Source organism: Amborella trichopoda, chromosome 13, assembly GCF_054954075.1.
Source record: "Amborella trichopoda isolate Santa Cruz 75 chromosome 13, AtrichopodaSantaCruz75HAP2 v2.0, whole genome shotgun sequence".
Classification (NCBI taxonomy): domain Eukaryota; kingdom Viridiplantae; phylum Streptophyta; class Magnoliopsida; order Amborellales; family Amborellaceae; genus Amborella; species Amborella trichopoda.
In genome coordinates, this window is record NC_142348.1 from 49,225,658 (window position 1) to 49,250,905 (window position 25,248).

Consider the following 25,248-nt stretch of genomic DNA (forward strand, 5'->3'; position numbering starts at 1 on the left):
TCTTGACAATGAAAATTATTATTATAAATTATTATGTAAATTATTTAAATATGAATATTACAACTCATATATAGTTTTAAAACTAAAAATACGTTACAAGATGCACTATTTTCAAAACTTAAAATCTATTTTTTTTTCATGTCTATGTGTCTTGATGTCGAGATGATCTTGATATTTGGACATCAAAACAATCTCTTCTACTAAAAGTTTTGAGGCAGGCTCTAATTGTTTAGAGCCTAGGCTTTCTATAAACTTTTCCCTAAAACTAATGCATACAATGCTTCTATCCAATGGTTTAAAAAACGGATCGGTGACTAGGATCGAGCTTCCAAAAAACCGATCCGGATCGGCGAATCAACGATCCGGATCGGGAATCGGGTGAATCGGTCAGAATAAAGCTTAAAAAAAATCCGAAAAAATTATTAAAATTCATTATAAATATTGTTTTTTAGGAATTCAATAAGAAATGAGGGTACTCCATTAAGAATTTTCATGTTTTTGAATGAATATGCGAATATTGATATGTTCTTTCTCTGCATGAACCGCCATTCAGCATTTAATTTACATCACACAAAAGGATAAACATATAATTATCATGGAATAAGTATATCAACATACATGGACTACAATAAAGCATAAAATTAGTAACATATGATCTAAAAATAAAATGATAGACGACGTTATTGTTCTTCTTGGTCACGCTGGTGCCATTGATTGAATTCGTTTAACAATTCATTGATTCGATCTAAAAACGAATCATCGATATTAGCAGGCGTCTGACTATTCCCAAATCCCTGAGTGTTAGTGTTTTGTTGTGTTCCCAATCTAAAATCCTCGAAGATTGTCCATCCTTCATGCTCACCTGCGTTGTCGTGCTCATCCCTACACTGTTGCTGTTGGGACTCGATATGTGAATAATATGGCTGGGATAGGGTGGCCTTAGAATCATCATCTCTCTCATTTTCTTTTTGAATAATATGGATTAAAAAAAAAAAAACAAATTTTCAAAAAAATCGATCATGGATTAAAAAAAAAAAATCACAAATTTTCAAAAAATTCTATCATGGATTACAAAAAAAAATTCGATCATGGATTAAAAAAAAAAAATCACAAATTTTCAAAAAATTCTATCATGGATTACAAAAAAAAATTCGATCATGGATTAAAAAAAAAAATCACAAATTTTCAAAAAATTCAATCGTGTATTACAAAAAATTCGATCATGGATTACATAAAATTCGATCATGGATTACATAAAATTCGATCATGGATTACAAAAAAAAACAAAAAAAAAAAAAACAAAAAATTCAATCGTGGATTACAAAAAAAGAAAAAAACAATTCGATCATGGATTACAAAAAATTCAATCATGGATTACAAAAAACTCTATCATGGGTTACAAAAAAAGCAAAAAACAAAAAATTCGATCATGAATTACAAAAAAAAAAACAAACATTTCGATCATGGATTACAAAAAAAAAAAAAACATTTCGATCATGTATTACAAAACATTCGATCATGGATTACAAAAAATTCTATCATGGGTTACAAAAAAAAAAAAAAAAACAAAAAATTCGATCATGGATTACAAGAAAAAAAAGCAAACATTTCGATCATGGATTACAAAAAATTCGATCATGGATTACAAAAAAAAAAAAACAATTCGATCATGGATTACAAAAAAATCGATCAAGTATTACAAAAAATCTATCATGGATTACAAACACAAAAAAAAAAAAAAAAAAAAAAAAAATCCGTACGGGACTCGCCTATTCATTGTACGGACTCGCCGCTTCCGTAAGTGAATCGGCTAGTCACTGTACAGAATCGTCCGGTTCTCTCTAAAACCGGAAGATTCCCATTTTTTTTACCAATTTGATCCGTCCATGGCGATTCCCGGGTCGAACCGGGCTCGACTCGACGTTTTTTTAAACACTGCATCTATCTGTCTCATTGAATGCCTAAAATGGTTGTGCGCACCATCAACGAGCACTCGTGCGCTCGCTTTGCAAGACTCTTACCTAAGAAAAAGTAGTGAGGTAACTACATTTCCAAATTGCCACCATCATCTTTTTTATTTTTTTAATTTTTAAGAAAGAGCAAATTATGATACGGACCATTACCAATAATACCTTTCTAGAACTAGTTTAGTCCCTCTCATTCTCAATTTGAATTGGCGATTCCCGATCTAGATCGATAGGTTTTAAAGCACCCCTAAAATGACATTTAATTTCCATTCATATACCCATGGTTTCTATTAGTTGTGTGAAATCTTGTTATTGGGATTTATAGGACAGATTTTCGTTAGGAAATTGATACACCATCGATTATTTTTGAATGAAAAGTACAAGATGCTCACCTGCAATGGAAAAAGGTTATTGCAATAATATGTTCCAAATGTTGTTCGCCGAACTTTAGAATTTATACACCAAGAATAAAACAAGAGTGATGATCCTATGAGACCCTCCCACACCCGTGTGTAATACCTCAAAAGATCACCATTAAATTTGACACAAATCTCTAAAAAAATTGTCATATAGATGTGGGACTTGACTTTTCTACATATATGTGCCAAATTTTATGGTGATCTTTAGAGTCCTATACACATGGGTGTGAGAGGATCTCACAAAGCCATTTCTCATAAAACAAATACACATTTTAAGGTAAAAAAAGTTAAAAAAAAGTTAAAGAAGGAAAAGCGCAATAAACAAACTCTAAGAAATCAAAGGTGACCGCTCGCGCGCATAACTATAGAGAGAATAAAAAAATAAATCAAAGATTTCACTTGAAAAAAAAAAAAAACCATGAGTAAAAGAACCATCTACAAAAAAAGATATGCAACAAAAAATGCACACTTCCTTGCGAGTCGAGCAAAATATAAATTACAAAATTACAAGCCATTAATTAATCAAACAAATTAGCTCTTCGCGATATGTCAAAGAAACAATTACCCCAAAAAAAAAATCAAAAGACCCATCTCCCCCCTCCAGTCCTTCCTGTATACAGTCGAGGCACGTGCGAATTGTGATACGCGCCAAACCCAGTTAAGGTGGTCACCAGTTATCTTCTCCCTTGCGATTCCGATTTCGTTGCTACAGGTGCCACGAGAATCGTGGTGTGAGGGTGGTGTGGAATGGAGCTGGAAAAAAAGATAGGAAAGGGTCACCCGAACCGCTTCTTGACCTTCTGGCTGACGCGGCCAGGAGAGAGGAGAGGCACCACGTGCGACGCGAATGTCCCCTGCTTATTCCTCGACAAGCGTGTCTCGAGCTTACGGCCATTCGAACTGTCCGCGACGGGCTGCTCGACGGGCCCCCGCGGGTCAAACTCCGGGTCGTCGTCCCTCTTTCGTGGGTCAAAGTCATCGTCCTCCTCCCTCCCAATCAACCCGTGTGACTCACCCGACACGGGTGTCTCGTCGTGAAACCCCCCAGACACGCGAGGTGTTGGGTACTCGTGCGCCTGCTCCGACACCTTCCAAACCTTGACGGATTTGTCCAGGCTCCCACTATATACGATCCATTTCCCGTTGGATGCAGCGGACCCGGCCTCTCTATCGGGCTCCATGGCTATGCATTTTACAGGGCCCATGTGTCCGCTGAGTATGGAGAGGCACATGTGTTGGCCACCTTCTCTCTTCCATACACATATGGCCTTATCAGCTCCACCACTGAGCACAAGAGGACCCGCGGTTGCTAAGCATAGCACCGCTTGCTTGTGTCCCCTCAAGACACCGCCATGAGAGAGCCTCTTTTCTCTCTCCCAGAAATTTACGAGCCCGTCCGATGAGCCGCAGTACAGCACCGAGGCAGCCGGGTTGACGGCCAAAGCGGTCACTGCGCACTCCTGCTTCAGCAGCGCCTGTAAAAATACGTGCCGTGTCCCTTTGCCTGAGAGCTCGCGTCTCCACACTTTCACGGTTCCGTCGGCTGAGCCAGTGAAAACGAGACCGTCGAAGCCGGCCACCACTGAATTCACCGCGTCATCGTGAGCATTGATGGACTCCAAGCAGCGGCAGTCGGAGATTCGCCACACCTTTAGGGTCTTGTCCCATGAGCCACTGTATAAGAGGCCATGATCCTCGTTTAGGCTGAGGCAAGACACCGCGTCGTAGTGTCGGATCCATAGAGAGTTGCGGTTCCGCCTCACCTCGACGTAATTGCTCGGCTTGAGCGAGCACTTAATGAAATCCTTAAGCTTAGGCAAGGTCCCTATACGTTTATGGGATTTCGGGTTTCGACTCGACGCTCGCCAAACCCGAATTTTACCATCCTGGTGACCGGTAAATATCTTTTCACCAGAGATTATAATGGCCTTAACCAGGCCCGAATTCGATTTAAATCCTGCATATTCTTGTCTGTTTCTCCAGATCCTGATGTTTTTACTATCAGAGCCTGTGTAAAGCAACTCACCAGCTGCTGCCAATGAATAGATATGCCCTTCTTCTCTCACTAAAGAACCAATAAGGCCATTAGCTGGGAAACTATCATCGGCGAATGGTATCACCGGTGAAGCTTGAGTCCATGGAGATTTAGTATAAGGTGAAGTCTGGTGCCATGGAGACATGTTAAAGGGCGAACCTTCGGCGCTTATCCGGTTTCGATCTGAGTAATAACTCGGGCTCGCCGTCGATGCATTGCTGTCTCTCGCGAATTCGTCTTCGTTGTTCATGGAGGATATGTTTGGGTCTGAGTGCATCAAGTTTGAGAGCTTTCCTCGAGCTTTACCCGACTCTGTGAGCGTTAGTGTTCCCCTCTCTTCCCTCATTCTCACTCATATAAATAAGGTACCGAGAGAATCAATATATCCCAAATCGCCGAAAGAAATTTTAGAAAGTGAGAGAGGGTATTGTGAGTTGCAGAGAACGAACAAAGCCCAAAAAAATCTTTTAGAGAGAGAGAGGACTCTGAGAATTTCAGAGATTAAACAAAGCCCGAGATAGTTCTAGAGAGAGGATTTTATATGTGACCCAAAAGACAACAAAGTGCAGAGCTCAATGCCCAAATGCTCAAAAAGAGTTATGAGAGAGAATTCAAAGTGTCCGATATAAAAAGAATGAGAGGGTAACATTAACATGAAAACCCTCCTGCGAAGAAAACTACTTTTAGAGAGAGAAAGAAGGAAATTGTCCTTAACTTTCAAAGGACTTGAAGAAAGTTAGAGAGAGAGGAATCGTAGAAGCCTGTGTACGAAGAAAACCAAAGCTTTTATAGCGAAATGAGAGGGGTTTTGTTTTTGTGTGTATATAAATAGGGAGCCTGAATACAGTGAGGACCGGCACAGGTACGACACGTGTCGGAACTGACGGCCGGCGTTGCGTGTATGGAAAGGAAGAGAGAGAAAGTGCTCATAATACGCAGAGCCAAGCAAAAGGAGAGAGAGAGAGAGAGGGGGGGCGGTGAACTGGTCTCCAGGGCTTCGGAAGTCCGAGTCATCAGTTGGTTACTGACCCGGTAAAGTTCCAAATTTTCAATTTTCGATCGTTTTTTAAGGATTAGAAATAACCCTTTTTTTGCCTCCAACTTCGCTTTACATTGGCTTTTTTTTTTTAAGGAAGAAAATGCCCCTGGTTTTTTTGTTAAAGACCGAGTGACCCCTTTGTCCCTCATTAAGTTTGCATTGGCTGGAACAATTAAATTAGAGCCCACATCAAAAAATTCATTAGAAGAGGTTATTTTGATGCAAAAATATCTTCAAATTGATCAACATCAAAATGCATAGATACGAGAAAAAAATAGATTTCAATGTTTGAAAATTGTGCATCTTTTAACACATTTTTGAATCGTCGATTTTCAAATTTTCATAGAGCTACTCTATCTATACTATTTTTTAAGGTTTAAATTTTATAATTAAAAATAAAAATATATCTTAAGGCTATCACATAGATTTCCAGTACTATTTGAAGGTGAGCTTTACTACGAATGTTTAGAGCCTTGGCTCTATACAAACCGCAAAAATTTAAAATATACTTAGTATTTTTGTTTGATGGTAATTAATTATCTAAAATAGATTATTTTATTAGCTATTTAATGCATATCTTGTAATATATATAATATTATTTATTAATAATTTCTAGCTAAAAATATGCGATTTTATACAAATTACTTTTAATAAAGTAAATACATTTTTTTGGTTATATGTAAAATAAGTTCAGAGACTCTGCCAAACCGTAAGCAATCTTACTATTTATGTATGGGGACTATTCCGTAATTTGACCTTCTTCATAGGAGCCAACTCTCACGTATCAACCCATACGCTTCACACCTTTTCACACGTGTATACTTGTCATTTTTTTTTTTAAAGTATACACGTTGTTATGGTTGGTCAATGAAAGAGAAAATATAGGTACGATTCAATCCTACCTCCTCATACGCTAGCCGCCACGTAAGAATAATATATTGCAACGCTGCCTATAATAACGGATTCTTTAAATAACGAACTTGAGCTTGACACGTGGTTTGTATAGACACCGTGGATGTGATCTTGAAGGACACGTGGCACACGATGCGTCAAGATTACGTTATGATGACGATATGTCGATCAGTTGGGGCCAAAATTGGTGGATTTTGAAATTGGGTATAACGTGTCGTCCATTCGCTTTATTAGGTCGAATTTCTACATCGATAATTAAATGCTGTGACAAATATTATAATAATAATTTTAAGGGTGGGGCTATGTTATCTATTTTTAGAGAGGTGGTTGGCTATGGTTGGTTTGCAAAACCTTAGGGTGGTAACAGTCTTTTTTTAAATAAAAAATAAAAAATTATTGTCACATGAAAGGTATTTTCGGCGGAAAAGTTTATTTGTTGTGCCTATGTTGTGCAACAAATTGTGCTGAAAGTTTGTTTGTTGCATAAAAGTTGTGTGGTACAAAATAGTTTATTTAGTTTTGTTGTGCCAATGTATTATCATACATGTGCTTGGTTGGGTAAAAGCGATATGAGTTAGGGCCGGCAATGGGCTGTTGGCTAGGGACTGGGCTCCAAAATATGGCTTGAGGGCTGGGCCAGAGGCGAGCAAGAGCTTAGGATAGGCTAGGTCGGGCTTGAGGTCAGCTCATGATGGTAGGGGTGGCAACGGGTTGGGTCCGATTGGACCCTGGCCCAGATTCGAATAGTATTCGGGTCTACCTGGGTCTGGTCGGGTCTATTGCCACCCTCACTATGAGCTTTTTTTTTTGGGAGGTCTTTTTTTACCATCATATATCCATATTATTCGCAACAATGTCACAATCACCTACCATCAGTTTCAAGACGTCTTATTTGTCGTTTAATAACTAAAGATGACTACGAGTTCTTATTGTATACGACCCTTAATACACCGAACAAATAGGGCATGAAGTACTCTATCTCCAACTATTTTATGGATAGAGGTCAGGTACAGGTCGGGTCCAACCGAACCCAGATCTGACCCACTAGTTCCAAATGTTGGACCCATACCCGATTCCGTGTCATGTATACTTGGTGCTTCCAGGTCCATTGACACACCTACATGATGGCCTTTTTTTATTATTTTTTTGCTTTTATTGCATTTGGCATAGCCTGGTATGGCCCAGCTCTGACGAGGGGATGGCTGGGATTTGGCCTAGGCCAGGTCATCTCGGCCTTGTCTTGCAGTGCGGGGCCGGCCCTGTAGGGACTAGGGCTGGCCCATTGCCACACCTACTCAAGAGTGCTGTCTAACTCCAAACTTCGGGGATGTACCATCCTTTGTCAAGCAACCCATCTAAAAAAAATCGATAAAAATTCAGAATTATTCCGTATATCCTTCAAAAATTAATGTGACCAAAGCTCATTCATTTTTGAATGGTTAGATTTAAGTGTTTAGAAATGCAAAATCTGATTTTTCTTTTTGAAAATACCCATTTTGGGATTCTTAAGTAGATGACATAAAAGATGTTCCTAAGTAGGTCATGACCCGACGTGTAAATGTACATTGTGCTCCTGCACCATACTCAAAAAGTATAAAATTGCTGGACATCACGCTTTGTGTAGCTTTGTCAGGAAATATTTTTAGGCCAATAAAAAATTTGAACAGCCTTAGGCAATACATAAAAAATGAAGAAGATATTTTCTTTTCGTTGAAGATTTTCAAGTTAATATTCAAAAGGAAATAACAACAAAAAAAGGAAAAACTCAAATTCTAGGCTATTAGATAACCAAAATAATCATTTATGTTCTTCTTTGCTGGGTAGCTTACAAAAGATTTGATAAGAACAGCCCCAAAACTAGAAACTACTCAAAAGGTTCTTAAATTTCATTTATTCAAAAATCTCCAACCTCACTCGGACCAAAGGAATCTACCCGTATCACCACGGAAAGCAGCTCCGGGCTGAAAACCGATGGCGTAGCCCGAATCACCCAATTTTCGATTATTTTTTAACCTTTTTTTTGTGTTAAATAGAGCCCTATCTAAGTTTTGCACCCGAGGCAGACCGGAGGAACCAGAACCGGATACTTATAGAAACACAGCCCGATTCTGATTTTTTAGTCACTCGAAAATTCAACCATTTGATCATTTTAAGTAATTAAATTTCATATGAAAATGACACTTAAATTTTTAGGACCAACATTGTTTGTCAACTTTCGATTGAAATTTGAGTTTGTGGGCGATGTTGAAAAGAAGTGATCCATGTCACTACACTCCGGCGCTGACCCTCACAAATTTAAATTCCAAGAAAATATTGAGTCTTTTATTTTTTTTGGACTTTTCGAAGTGTAAAAGTCCATAGCAATTAATATCCATGTCCCAAATGAAAATGAACCTCAGAGAACCATATACTCCTATCATATTTGTAATGAGCAATGACCCAATATAATTGTTGTATCATAGTACAATGCAATGACACTTCTAGAAATTATGTTTGTAGTATTTGTATGATCTCAAAATTTACACACACTCTCTCTTCATCTCAAGAATCAATCCCCCAAAAAAAAAGTTTCAAATTGAACCCTATGGTCAAAATGAGTCCCCTTCCAAAAACGAATCTAGACCATTTATTTTGTGAATTTCAATATCTTAGCCTTTATAAACTTAAAATCATTTTTTAATTTTTAATATTGTTCATCTAATGATAATAAAGACATCCAAAAAAATTGGAAATGAAAAAATCCTTCTAAGGCCTAGATCTAAGCATCTCACCAAAATGAACGGCCTATGTTAATTGGGCTAAAAAAATACTTTCTAAGTTGTGTTTTCAATTTTTTTCTTTTTTTGTGATTGTTCATTAGAATGAAAAGATGGTATATTTCAAAATTTTGATCAAACAAATGGCCATAAGATGGTTTTTTAATATTATTGCATCATATTACTATACAACTGTTGCATGAAATCACTGCCTATATGTAATAGGGTGTTGTTTGTATAGAGCCGAGGCCAGTATTGAGAAATATAGTTTTAATACTAAAAATATTTGTGATAGCCTTAAAATATATTTTTATCTTTAATTATAAAATTTAGAACTTCAAAAATAGTGTAGATGGAGTAGATCTATGAAAACTTAAAAATTAACAATCAAAAAATGCGTTACAAGATACACCATTTTCAAAACTTGAAATCCTTCTCTTTTTTTCTCATGTCCCATGCATCTTGATGTCGAGATGGTCAATTTGAGAGTACTTGGGCATCAAAACAACCTCTTCTAGTGAAATTTTTGAGATGGGCTCTAATTTAATTGTTTAGAGCCTTCAGTCTATATAAACGTTTTCCTTTATAATAAGGGTGAGGTTTCAAGGTGTCAACTTTATATTATTGAAGTAAGGTGCACCTCAAAGCTATGCTGAAAGTGTAGTTTCAGTGCTGCAAAGTCTTGCAATGATATGAAAATCTATTGTTGCTCCTAATTATGAAATTTAAAATTTTAGAAACAACGACAATCAAATAGATCTGCAAACACCTGAAAATCTTGAAAATAGACAGTCCATATAATATGTTAAAAGATGAATTATTTTTAGGACTAGAAATCCTTTTTTTTTATGTCTATGAATCTCGAAGTCGAGATGATCCATTTGAGGGTTTTCCAGCATAAGAACAACCTTCTCTAGTAGTTTTTTAGGTGCACCGTACTCGTACAGTATCAGGTTGACACCCTATATAAACATTTTTCTTATAATAATCAACAATTGCAAAAAAAAAAAATTGCAAAAAACAAAAGAAAACAAAGAATTAGGCCTTCATGTTGCAAATTAAAAAAAATGGGATCTATCCTAGGTACTTGTGGATGATCAATGGAGAAGCAACACTGAACCACATGAATTTCCTCAAAAGTCTTTGAGGTTGTGATCAATCGCTTTTAGACACCTACTTCCTGAAAGATCACCCATTATCAAATTTAGAGAACCCATTTGTATGGTCAAAGACACAGACACATGGTACAAACGACAGAAATGACGATCTTTAAATTGGCCTTTCAAGTAGGATGCGTTCATGAAGCATTTAAAGAAGGGGAAGGTGGGTTTTAGGTGATATCAGAGATATTTCAATAAAAAATGTTAAGAAAAAGTGCCTAAATTTTTAAGGTATCTGATAAATGTGTTTGTGTTTTCTATATCAAACTTACTCAAAACCATGAGCACATATGTCCATGTTTTATGAGCCCAGGAAAAGAACGTGGTTCGCACATAATAATGAAATAATTGCCGCATGTACCTAGTGTATACATACACTGGTAGCAGTGTTTAAATACCCATAGATCTGGATCCAGACACAGGAATTGACCAATATTGAAAAGGCTTTCGAGAAGGAATCAATACCGGCCAACAAATATCTTTTTTTGGAAAGAAGTGTCAAAAATTAGAGATGCGTGTCTAAGAATGTTTCACCCTTAGTTTCTTTTCTTTTTCTTTTTTTCTTTTTTTGGGTAAGTAAGTAGGGAAGACATATCCCTACGTGTTTTTCTAGATAGACTAGGGAGCAATGTAGAAAAAATCGAACCGGAATGGTTAATTGGACATACACCTGGAAGCAGTTCAACTAGTCTAACCGGTAAACCGGCCGGTTCAACCGTTCTAATTGGGCAAGTTCTAAGCGGTCAAAAAAGTGTTAAAAAGTAAAAATACAAAAATCTAATAAAATATGAAAAGTATATTTAAAGAATGATTAAACAAAATGCATCCAAATGAAGTTGAAAACTAATGAAAAAATGAATTTTAAATAATCGATTCATGAGCAGAGGTTATTTTTTAAATTTTTCCAACAAGATGGGAAATTTTAAAAATAAATATCAATGGCCAAAACAATTTTCAATCTTTGCCGTAATGATAAAAACATTAAAAAAATGCATTACAAATAAAATCCCTTATTTTTTGAAATTTTATCTATTTTTTTTTAAAATGTTGAGCCGGTCACAGAAACTAATCGAAACTAGAATCAGCCAGCAACCAGACGGGCACCGATTAGACTGCCCAATTTTTCCTTCAATGCTAGGGGTTTAGCTTTTTTTTTTTTTTTTTTGGAAGGTATCAATATGTGGTGTTAAGAAATCACATGGTTTCACCATTAATTAGGCTTCCTTAGTTGAGAAGTGGGCTATGTCAAGTGATATTTCCTTGTTCCTGTCTCAATCCTTAGCTGTCTCAAATGGATCCCCTTTACTTCATCAAATCTACCTTGAATAAGAAAGAAACAATGTGAGCCGATTTATATGAATCTATGGAGATTTTTTGTTCTTACTACTATTAGTATTGATGGCCTCATCTTTTTCCCAAGAGATTATGCTAAAAAATATCACGTAATATTATATGAATATAGGATACGCATACAATGAAATATGATACAAGTTCATATAGCATGGAAAAAGGAGATATACCTGACGTATGTGTGTCGGTACCATTTTCAACCGTAGTTGAATTACATACGTGTTATTATAAGACACGGTTTTTATATGGTCGGCCCTTGTATTATATATATGTGGGCTTGACAATGAATATATTTTTTAAATATAATTTGATCATAATATTTAGAGAATATATAATCTTTAACATGAAGATTATGATTATTAAAAAAAAAATTAAAAATTAGAAATAATAAATTATATTAAAAAAATATTTAGACAGTTAGTTATACTTGTTTTTAGATGGACGACCTATATGCATCCATCTTTAAGATGGACGACCTATATGCATCCATCTTTAATATGGATGCTTTATACCTCTAGACCGTGTAATGTAGAATGCAATCCAACCCACATGAAACAATTTTCTTTACTTATAAAATTAATATATTTGGGGAGTACACTTTGTAATAGGTAATTAATTTACTTTTTATACAAGAAAAATCACAAGTACAATTGGCCTGGGTTGCAAGGGGCAGTGTTATCTTGATAATATTGGCAATCAATCAAAGGAGGTATGGTTTAATCAAAAGTGGTCCTTCTATAGTTTGAAAATATATAATATTTTAGACAAAATATTGCCATTTGGTTTGGACAATCGAATAGATCGAGACTAACTGGTCGAGCCGACCAGTCAAATATTGGTTTTTAAGTTTCACAAAATCGTATTTTTCTTTTGGATCAGACTGACCAAAACACTAATTAGATGTTCGTCATGTTAGACCATGATTGCAGCTCACATGACTGTAATATGGTCTTAATGCGTACCACTTTATATGTAAAGTTTCATAGTTTTTTCATGCATTGAATAGAAAAATTTCTAACACCATGTGATTTTTTAGAGTAATAAGTACTAAAAATAAATGGATTATATACAATGAGACCATTTATGTTTGGTACAGAGAGGTCACAATTATTTAGACTCATCTGATGTGAAATATGATAGTTTATGTCACAAAGTTTGAGAAAATTTATTTTGACGTTTAAGCTTGATCAATGAAATTAATGCAGCCACCCAATTTCACATCCAATGGTTAAGATTAATTTCGACCACGTTGCATTAAAAGTAAATAATCCCATTGCATATTTTTCCAAAAATAAATGCGGTCACTATGTATTTTTTATTTACAACAAATGAGGCAAATGTTCGCTTTAGGAATGCCAATAGGCAAGTGACACGTGCCAAATGACTACTTGGTACTTTAAAAAGTAAAATATCCCATACTTGGCGTGGTGGGTTGGTAAGGAATATGCATGTTGCAAAGAGTGTATGAGTTTGCTAAGGGAGGGAAAAATATAAAAAAATTGTTGAATAAAAAATAAAAAAATGGCTCTAGTAGATATTAAAACTTCTTCTACTCTAAGGTGAATAACACGTAGCACGTGCTTAGGTGCTCGTGCGAGTCATGCGCTTAGACAGAGAGGTTCGTATTAAGAAAAAATAAAAAAATAGTATTTTAGAACCTTGCTTACCATTTTTATTTATTTCTTTTGTACATGAGAAGGAGATAAGTATTAAGGATCACCTCATTCTTGTTTTCTAATATCATTTAGAATTTAGAAAAGGATGAGGCTTCTATAAGGCGTAGGTTTTACGAAAAAAAATTAATGCCTCACTTTAAATCCTCATCTGGAAAGCACTTTCGGCAAAAGAAATCTCCATAATGGGTCTAAAATCAATTTTCAACACCAACAATAAAATTTGAAACAAAAAAAGATATGGATCTTGCAGATTTGTGAATACTTATTTTTAGCGTAAAATAGACAATATACATAATTTATTATAATATACATTATTTTTACAACTTGAAATTCTAATTTTTTTCACAACCATAATGTTTAAGTCGAGATGATCGATGTGGTTTTCCAATGCTTTAATTGTAATTTTGGATAAGTTATGACGTGAGACTTTACTTATTTTGATGGGGCTGCAACCCATCAAACCATTTTCTTTTAGAAAATTAAACCCCACACCTGTTGATGTGTTTAACATGAGGAGATCAGTAAAAATATCTCCATATTCCTCATTTTTAGATTTCATTTATTGATAAACCCAGGGTTTCAAATAATATCTTCCAATCCCCTGGCCACTTTAAATCTATTTTTTAACTTAAACAAATGTGAGAAAAACATAAGACCCAATCATTTGTCTCCATTTATATACCCCAAATTTCTCTCTTTCTCTCTTTTTCTGCATCTTTCACTCTCTCTCCTTCTATGTTTTTTTAAATACTTAACTCTCTCTCCTCTCGATAACCTCTCACCTCCATGAAGCTCTTACATCTCTCTAGAAGTTTGGGAGATAGCTTTAAAAAACACATGTCTTTTAAATTTTGTTTGGCCTAAAAAAAGAGGTTTAAATTAGCTCAAGGGTAGAAAAAATAAAATCTACAAATTTTATCTTAAAATATCTTTTAAAACCTTGAATCTATTGCGAAATGAAACTTAAAAATAAAAAGTATAAAAATAATTTTCCTTAATATTTTTATCAAAAAAAGTTGCCACATTAAATAACTTCTAAAAAAATTGCAAAATTATGAGACACCGTTACGATAGTAAACAAGCGATTAGGAATGTCTCAAACTAGGTGACACCCTCAAATCCTTCAAGCAATTGGCATGCATGACACGTGCCCACAATTGGAGGAAGATTTCTTTTCTTTTTTACAACGAAAATAATCAAGATAGATTTTTCTTTTTCTAAAGTGTCAATAGTTTAAACACACAATCACTTTTATAATAAAAGTGATGATGACTCGGCATTTAATTTGTTTAGAGCACGTAAAGGGTTCATAATTTAAACAAATACATTTCTATCAAAAAAAAAATAAACAAATACTTGCTTTAGAATATGAGAGTGGTGTCGATAATGGGCATCTGGCACTTACCTTTAGACACACATATTCTTTGAAGGGCTGTGGACCCTGGTTGGCCCTCATTGGGCTGGGCCGGTCTCGGGCCGTATTATAAAGCCATGGTCAGGTTTCGCTAGGCCCGGAATATTTTGGTATACGGTTTGAGAAAGCACTAGCCTGATTTAGGCTCAGCTCAAATTTTTTTAAGTACATATTACAATATATTCAATATTTTCCCTTTTTACATTTTTATAAGGCTTGACCTAGGCTGATTTTCTCAGTCTGGGCCGGACTCAAGCCTCAGTGTCATGTATTTCGAGCCATGCTAGCACATAACTAGATTTTTGTGCCAAAGCTAGGTCCGGGCCTACCTTGCACTGTTTCATGCTAGGCTTGGGCTCGGGCTCGGGCTATGACTATGTTAGTTCTTATTTACATGTGGAGTATGATCATGTGCACCCATACTTAAAAACATTCAAATAACTCGTGTGTTAGAGAAATGTACAAAAGGGAATTTATCAAATCCCATCGAAAAAAAAGGTGACATTCAGTTGTTATCGTTAAAGCCTTTTCTTAACAAAATTGGGATGGGCAATTGTAATATTTAATATTTTATTTACTTTTTATATAATTTTTCAGGGAATAAAAGTTTGATGTAAAATAAGAACACTCTATAAAAATGTGTGCCAATATTGTGCGATTGGCTCTCACTTTTGCCAAACCTGACAAAACATAAAATGTGTACGAAAGTTAAAAGGGCTTTTGGATACCGAGTGACGCATGTTTCTTGAAAACTCCTTGAGAAAAACATTTCTCATATGCAAAGAAAAGGACTGAGTTCTAAAACTTATGGTATTTTGTGGGAGTATTTGTCGTTTTCGTTGACATATGATTCGCTGTAGACTTATTTCTTTGAAAGACAATAGGAAAAAATTATATTTGTACCATATTTAAATCTGGCACGTCAAAAATTTGTTAAAATTTGTGAGAAGGTCCACCGGTCCAATGTTTCAAACATCATACCATTGTTTTGTTTTTGCCTTTGCCATTTTTCATTTGTTCTGATTTTATCCTTTAGACTGATGATTTAAATATTGGACCTCTTTTTTTATTTTAGTTTTAAATTTTTTTGAAGCGTAGGGACTAATTCGAGATTCTTGACCTCATAACGGTTGACTTGCATGAATATTGTGGAAGCAAAGTTGTCATTCCAATCTATGGACAGTGATAATATAGGTACCAGACCTCGAATATGTCCCTAGACAATGAAATTCATATACCAGGTGTTTTTTGAGGTATGGAACCTTGAACTGCTTGGGTTACCCAATAATCAAACAAATAAAGCGGTCTGAGGTCTAGAACCTCAAACTGAACCTTGGATTGAAATTCACAGCTCAGGGACCGGTCCTAGGTTTTAGACCTCAGACCACTTGGCTTGCACAATCTTCACAAAATATTTTTAAAATAAAATAAAAAATAATTTGATGTTTGAAACATTGGATAAAAGGACAAAATTGGTAAAAATAAATAGATCTCCATGTGAAATTTACAAAAAAATAATAATTGAACCTCATGAAAATAAATGTAAGAAGATAAAGAAGAAGAAGAAAACACTCAGATTTTAAGGTGGTTCCGTAGAGCTTGCCTACATCCACGAGTATCAACTCTCTACTACTTTTTGTTATATCTTTTCAACAAACTTTACAAGGTATTTATACACAAAACAAAAGAACTAGCCAGAAGGAAACTCACCAAATTAATAGGATCTTATTATCCCTATCATCCCAAAAGAATAGCAACAAATAAAACAACCCCAATAAATTAGGAAACTACAGGGTTGACCATGAACCCTTCAACACTCCCCCTCAAGTTGGTGTGTAAATATCATTTGAGCCCAACTTGCTCAAAGCTTGTAAAAAATTAGTCCTTAAAATTGCATTGGTAAAAATATCTACTAGCTGGTCTTCACTTTGAACAAATGAAGTGTTAATAATTCCAGCTTGAACCTTATCATGGACAAAGTGACAGTCTATCTCAATGCGTTTAGTCCTTTCATAAAATACAAGATTTGAAGCAATATGAATGGTAGCCGGATTGTCACAAAACATTTTCATTGGCAGTTTCACTTGAAATCCGAGGTCCTGAAGGAGAAATTTCAACCAAACAAGTTCACTTGCAGTTGCAGCCATGACTTTATATTCGGCTTATGTACTTAATCTTACGAGCACACTTTGTTTTTTACTTTTCCAAGTGACAAGGTTTCCACCCACCATTGTACAGAACCCAGTAGTAGACGTTCGATCATTCGGGCATCCAACACAATCAGCATCAGAATATCTAACAATGTCAATGTGATTGTTACATTTTAGCCAAATTCCTCTTCCAGGGCAGGATTTTAGATACTGAAAGATTTTTTCAACAACAATCATATGACTAGTTCTTAGGGCATGCATAAATTAACTAACTAGGCTAACAGCATAAGCGATATCTGATTTAGTAATAATCAAATAAATTTGTTTCCCAACAAGTATTTGAAATCTATCAATATTTTCAAGAATATTATTCAAGTCGAATGGAATATCAAGAGGTTTGACCTCAAGTTTTCCAATATCTTTTAAGAGATCCGAAACATATTTTCTTTGAGATATAAAAAATACCTTTTTGGAGTATGCAACCTCAATTCCAAGAAAGTACTTGAGTTGTCCTACATCTTTGATATCAAATTTGCTTTGAAAATATCATTTTAGTTTTGAAATTCATTCTTTGTCATTACCAGTTATTACAATATCATCAACATATACAAGGACAACAATAATTCCATTTTTTCCATTCTTACTGAATAAGGAAGGGTCGGTAGAGCTCTTTTTAAACCCTATACTTAATAGAGCAGTACTCAACTTTTCATACCACGCTCTCAGAGATTGTTTGAGTCCATATAAAGCATTTTTAAGTCTAAAGGTAAGTTCAAGATTTTCATCTTTAAGATGACCTGGAAGAATGTTCATGTACCCGTCTTCCTCATGGTCTCCATGAAGGAATGCATTTTTAACATCCATTTGTCACAAAGATCATCCACAATATATAGCAATGGAGAGAAGAACTCAAATAACACTCATCTTAGCAACTGGGGCAAAGGTTTCCTTATAATCCACAACATATGTTTAGGTAAAACCTTTGGCAACAAGTTTTGCCTTATGTCTCTCAATGGTACCATCATTATTGTATTTAATTTTGAAAATCCATTTACAACCAATGGCCTTTTTTTTTTAGCTAAACGAACTATATCCCAAGTATGGTTTTTATCAAGGGCCAATAGTTCATCCTCCACGACTTTCCTCCAAACAGGTTGAGAGTAGGCATCATTAAAATTACTGGGTTCAACATTATTAGAAATAGAACTCAAAAAAGTTGAGTACTTTGAAGAAATTGTTTTGTAGCAAATTTGATTTTGAATAGGATGAGAAGCAACATGATAAGTAAACAAATCTTGCAATCTTGAAGGAGGGCAAGTAACTCGAGATGACTTGCAAAGGGGAGGATCAGGAGGATGGGCCACGGGGTTATTACTTCTCGGAGTGTCACTGTCGTTACCAGCTTCATCCTCATTGTCATTGCCAATATTCTGATTATCCAGATTTCTTTCATAAGTATTGTTGTTTTGACTAACAGGAACTGGAAGAGGATACTCCCCCCTGATCCATATTTTCAGATAATTCAGAGTTGGGTTGAAAATAGGGTTCATCCTCAAAAAATTGAACGTGTCTGAAAAGAAACAATTTTTTTTGTATTGGACGATAACATTTGTACCCTTTTTTTGTGGGGGAATATCCAACAAAAATACATTTATTAGCTAAAGAATCATAGATTGTCACTCTTATGATCAAGAATATGAGAAAAAAAAACATACCAAAAAACACGTAACTGAGAGATGTTAATCTTCCTTTTATTTAAAACTTCAAGAGGGAATTTATCATGGAGAACCTTACTAGGAAGTCTATTAATAAGGTTCCAGGCAGTCAAGACAGCTTCAGACCAAAATCTCTTTGGAACATTTTTTTCAAGCATTATGGACCTAGCAACATCGAGAATGTGCTTATTTTTGCTTTCAGCAGCCCCATTCTGCTGAGGGGTCTCGACACACGAGGTCTGATGAATAATGGAAAGACTAGTAAGGTACTCAGAAAATTTTTTATTAACATACTTAATGCCATTGTCAGATCGAAAATTTTTAAATTTGGCATTATATTGATTGGACACAAGAGCTTTAAATTCCTTAAAGGTCTGAAAGACCTCATATTTTGATTTTAAAGGATATATCCAAGTTGCACATGACCAATCATCAATAAATAAAATAAAATATCTATGCTCAGAATAACTATCAAAAGGGGCAGGTCCCCAAACATCTACGTGAACTAATTGAAAGGGCCCATCACAATCATGCATAGACTTCTGAAAAGGAAGTTTGGACTGTTTAGAAAATTGACAAGTATCACTCCTATGAAAATTGATACTAAGATTAGGAATCAAAATTTGTAACGTATGATCAGAAGGGTGACCAACACTAGTATGCCTCAACTTGCTACTGAATTACTTAGCCGTCAAGGCTTTATTTTCTTGATCGAGAATATATAATCCATTTGAAATTCTCCCTTCACCAATCTTCCTCCCCGTGGCCCAGTCCTAAAAGACAACATTGTAAGGAGAGAAAATAACATGGCAGTTTAGATCTTTGGTTATATTGCTCACGAACAACAAATTTGAAGGAAATGATGGTAGAAACAGTACTTCAGAATCATGTGAGTTAGAAACAATTTTAGATTTTTCGAAAATATGAACATAAATAATTGAATCATTGGCTATTGATACGAGAGGCTTACTAGAAGATTTCTCATAATTGGTTAAGCACTTAAGATTACCAGTCATACGATCAGTAGCCCCTGAATCAATAACCTAATAATGATATTTGAATGAGAATGAAAAGAGTAAGGTGATGAATTGATGTTTCTTGAGGAGAGTCATGTATGGAGATATTACCACTCTTACCATACTGTTGGAAAAATTGAGCAATTTTTTCCAGAGTAATTTGTGAATAAGATGTGGATGCTTGGGAGCCAGTTCATATACCTCCTATATCCTTTGAAGGTCTCAAGTGGGGATGTAAAAGCCAACATCGGTCCTTTGCATGACCAAGAGCTTTGTAATGATCACATTTAAAGGTAGTCCTTCCTCCATTGCAACGCCCTCTACCATGTCCACGAAAACCACATCCTCATCTTGTTTTATTATTAGTAGACTTCTTGTTTTCAAATTTCTCATTATTTGCAACGAAGGCAGACTTATCAATCACCTCAGTATTATTTTTTCTAGGATTCATCACCTTTCCTAGTTTCCTCTCTTAAGACAATAGGGTAAATACTTGCGAAATTAGGAGTTCAGCTGACATCAATATTTGACTTCTTAAGCTCTCATACTGAGGTTTTAAAGTAGCAAGAAACTGAAAAACTTGGTCTTGTTCAACACGTTTTTGGATGACGGCTAAGTTAGTGGTGGCAGGAGTATAAGTGGCTAACTCATCCCACATTGGTTTGAAACTAGCAACTAATTCAGTTGCTGACTTTTCCTGTTTAACCTGAGATATTTCTTGCTTCAATTGATATATGTGAGCTATATTATTTTGATTACCATATACATACTTAATAGATTCCCATATTTTAGCAATTGCAGGTTGCATGGAATTCAAAATCCAATACATAACTATTTGATCATTGGCTTACCAATCTTCAAATGTAAGATCATCAGATTTAGGCGCCTTTGTCTTTACAGTGACATGCCCAAACTTAGATTTTCCACCCAATGTCAAAGATACAGCCCTTGACCAGGCAATATAATTGAGTCCATTGAACGGGGTAGTAGTTAGTTTAATACTACTATTGGACTTAAAATCATGTATGGAAGATTTAGAGTTACTATCCTTATCAACCATAAGAAAAAAATGACCTGATTGAAGATGACAAAGGCAACAATAAAAAAAGGAATTCCAAGAAATAACAAAGAGTAACACCTCCACCAAAACTAAATCTCAGATCCAAACACTGATGTACACAACCACCAGTTCTGCAATGAAAACGCAACCCAAAACAAAAACAAATGGAAAGGGAGTTTAAGTCAATTTAGTAAAAGAAACCAATGACTTTACCCCTAACATTCTTTCATAGCAGATGTTGTCAACACGATGAAACCAAATTGTCTTGAGGGAAGAGCTCTAAAAACTTTCACTGCAGAGACGAGTTGCAGAGCCTTATTAGCTTTAAATTCACAGAGGAGAACGTTGCTTAGAACACAACAAACCTCCGAGTAGCACCACTAAATCTATATAAATAAGAAAAAAATATCCGCCCAATATCTGTTCCCTGGATCACAGAAAGAAAATGAACAGGACGACGCGAATTGCTGCCAGAAAAAGAATGGCAAATCTACAAACCTATAATAAGCCGCAACCAAAAAAAAATTCTAGGAAATTTTTAGATGTTAAGAACATAGTTTCTTCCGATCAATCTTCTAGAAAAAATATAGCAAGATATATTCGGCTCTTGCATCACCAGGTCAAAGAAACTGCAACGATAATGACAGATCGCAGCAGAGTGCTTCCATAGAACCTTGCTAGACCTTTTGCAAAAGTTTCGACAAAAGATTGCAATTGGATGAAGGCCAATGAAGAAAAACGATGAGTAATGGATCGCTACCGCTTTGATAACATGAAAATAAATGTAAGAAGATAAAAAAGAAGAAAAAGAAGGCACTCAAATTTTAACATGGTTTGATAGAGCTTGCCTACATCCACGAGTATCAACTCTCTACTACTTTTTGTAATATCTTTTCGACAGACTTTGCAAGGTATTTATATACAAAATAAAAGAACGCACCAGATAGAAACTCCCCAAATTAATAGGATCTTGTGATCCCAATCATCCCAAAAAAATGACAACAAATAAAATAACCCCAATAAATTAGGAAACTGTAAGGTTGACTGTGAAACCTTCAACACCTCCACACATAATTCACTATTTTATTTAAGCCAACGACACAAATGTTATTTTTCAAAAGAAATATATCTCGGTAACTCTCTGGTGAGCCCATTCTCTACCCTCACGGCTTCATCACACCCATACACACACAAAAACACATACAACACACACACACTCTCTCTATGATGCACATCTTCACCGTGACAAAAAACACAAGCTTAATCTCTCTCTAACCTACACAAGTGCATGGTGCCTCACTACCCTCGCCATCGTTTCTTCATGATTTCGAAAACCATCATCTCTCTCTCTTTGCGCAAGAGCAAGGGTTCACTGTCATCTCTTGTAGTCGAAAATGGTCCTCCTGTTGGGGATTGTGGCCTTTCAAGCCCTTTTATTCAAGATATCAATTTATTATGGGCATAAACATATTGTTAATAATATCATGGTATTGACATGAAAATAGTAATACATATATATATATATAAATATTACTAGGTCTTTAGTGGTCTAGTTAATCTTGATGGGAGTTTTAACAGCTAGGTGGCAGCTTGTTAGAGCTCCGAATGCCTTTTAAGGTGCATAAAAATATAAGTTATAATTTAGATCTCAACTCCTATTGGCCATTAGTTATTACAATTAATTCTATGAGGTAGGGACTCTATAAAATAGATCGTTTCTTAAAGAATGTTAATAAAAATAATAATAAAGAGAGATGATTTGATGGCATTGTATACCCGTTCCCATAGGGTTTGGCCTATATGATATGGATAAACTCCCCATGGTCCTTGTGTAGTTGGGGACAGATCTAATTATCAATAATCCTATCAATACATTCTTGGTTTTTTTTTTTTTACAATGTTTTTTTTAGTTGGGACTAACACAATGGTATCAAAGCAAGGTTGTGCTATAATTGTTTTGGGTCAAAATGTGTCTCATTCAGGTAGATGTTATGGCAAAATATTGCACTGCACCACAACCTTAGGGCACAATACTCCATAAATAGGTTGGTTCGTCAGTCCGAAACTTTAAAGAGAGAAAATATGGAATAATTGATGGTTTTTTTGGAGTTTTGGTATGAGCACAGAAAATATGGTGTATTTTCAATACACAGGCTTCCCATGAGATGATGATCTAATCCCGAGATAAAGCCTTTTCTCCCACTAGTCAACCTCTTCGACCGGTGATAACCCTTTCTACAAATAGGCCATTTATCTTTTGTACATGGAGGCTATAATCATTCTCACTCATTAGATGTCAAATTAGATAGCTTGGAGTGAGTCAGAAAGTCTGAGAATTTTTTTTGGAATTTTGTATCCATTCAATGACACCCTAACAACCACCCATTTTGAAACTTAAGGGATAAGAATAATTATGATCTCCATGTACAAAAGATAAATAGTCTCTTTATAGACAATTTTAAAATATAAATATATTACACAATATTAAAAATATATCAAGCCAGGTGCAACCCAACATGGATGGGTCCTTAATGTACCTAGACGCCACACAAGTAATTAATATGCAATTTTTAAGGGGAAAAGAGACTGCAAAATGATGGTCGTCTATTGTTCCCAACCACATCAAGGCCATTGGGCGTATTTTGGAGGTGTGTTTGTGCGTGCATATGCCTGGCCAGGTCTTGCCTGACACAGTGAGGTTCCATATGTACTTGGACACGACACAACCTCACTATCGGGTCCAACCTTCTAGATCCGAACCTAATCCACCCGGTCAACAATTTAAACTCCTACCTTGACCAGGGTCAGGTCCACCCCTCATTCGGGATTGCGGGCCCTAATGTGGTCCTTGTCTTGAATCCGAATAGCTGCTTCTTTCAAGAAGAAATAGAGCACATTGAAAAAGGGTGGTATTCATCATTAACCTTTGAAAAATGAGGAGCACACTTTACTTTTGATGGCATACATCATGAAGTCCATCCCCTCTCTTTGCATTTCAACAAACCTAGGTCAGCTCGGTTTGGTTTTAAGAGTCTTCAAGGTAGAAACCTCGGCCTCATTCATGGAAACTGGACGCCTGGTCAGTAGACCAAAGCCTAGCGCACCTTTATCTATTGTTGCAATCAAGTACTGAAAGTTTTTTATTCATAAACATCAACTACTAGGAGCCAAGTTTTTTGAGGTTTTCAAATGGTAAAAATTGGGTAGAAATATTGGATAATGTCATTGGGCGCCATCGTGCGAAGAATCAAAACATCATTTTTTTCTCAATGTTGTCCAGACCGAATCAGTGGTTGAACCAGTGAAATCACCAGCCAATTCGGCCTCGTTGAATAACCCAGTTTGGTACTGGACCGTGGACCAGTTGTTTCAAGCATTGGACTGGGCAGCTCACCCGTTCGGTGAATGTTCAAGTCATGGGGTCCGACCAGACCAAACTACCCACCCGTTCACGGGTTTCTAGCCTATCCGATCTTAATAGCAATATTTTTTTTTTCTTTCAATAACTCTATTGGAAGTTTCTAAATCTAAAGGCGTTAACAGTTTGATTTTTTTTAGGATTCTTGATTGAATGATCTAGCAACAAAAAAAAAAGGAGCTCAATTAAATGGAAAGGTTGGGTGAGCCAGAACTATGGGATATTGATGAGCATAGCTCAACTAGATCGCCATTCCCTTAGGTTCTAAATTATAATTCACGTTTAAACAAATTAAAGCTAGAAATGGGTGCGGCCATACCGGCATTAATGCACCAGATCCCATAAAAATTAATAAGTTTAACCACAGGATGCATGTGAATGCTTTGTCATTACCATTGATTAAAACCAAAGTACAAATAACGGAAATCATGACCATAGAAGGCACGGTCTCTCCATGTTATGTAAACATAACGTACCATGGAAAAATACAGGAAGAATTTTTTTTGAAGGGAAAGCTTGGGAAGTAACAAAGGAGGCCAACAACTGAATAACTTTAAAAATAAATGTCTATTTGCTTGGGAAAGTTTACATATGATCATGGTATTCGCATGGTTATACACATTATTGCCATCATATCAGGCGGCCAACATGTCATCAATTAAGACGCATATCCGATTCTCCCTTCATCGCAGTCTTATGAGTACACTATTATCTCAGCATTCTAATTTAAACACCCAAATCTATCACATTCATGATAGGGGTGGGAACGAGTTGGGTAGGGTTCGGGTCCAAGCTCAGACTCGGACCCAAAATCCATATATGGGACCTGGATTCGATGGATTATACATAGAAAAAATACAAAATTAGTTTAAAAAATATAAAAATTACCTAAAAATGTGTACCTCAAAATTACTAAAAATTACCAAAAACATGTAAATGGCTAATAAGAAGATTTTAGTAATAATTCATCATTTTTCTCATTATATATATATATATATATATATATATATATATATATATATATATATATATATATATATAAGGCTATTATTATATTAACTTTTATAAATTTTTATACAAAAATATTATATAATATTTTAAAATAACCAAGTCGGATCATGGGCGGGCCCCACCGATTTACAATTTGGGTCCGGCCCAAGA

General features: G+C 35.5%; 1 protein-coding gene across 1 annotated transcript; it reads right to left on the minus strand.

Moving 5' to 3' along the window:
- Window positions 1–2,836: 2,836 nt before the first annotated feature.
- On the minus strand, window positions 2,837–5,218 carry LOC18446018 (protein JINGUBANG). The gene has a single exon (XM_006856144.4). The coding sequence runs from the start codon at window positions 4,765–4,767 to the stop codon at window positions 3,163–3,165; it is 1,605 nt and encodes a 534-aa protein (XP_006856206.4). The 5' UTR covers window positions 4,768–5,218; the 3' UTR covers window positions 2,837–3,162.
- Window positions 5,219–25,248: the final 20,030 nt, after the last annotated feature.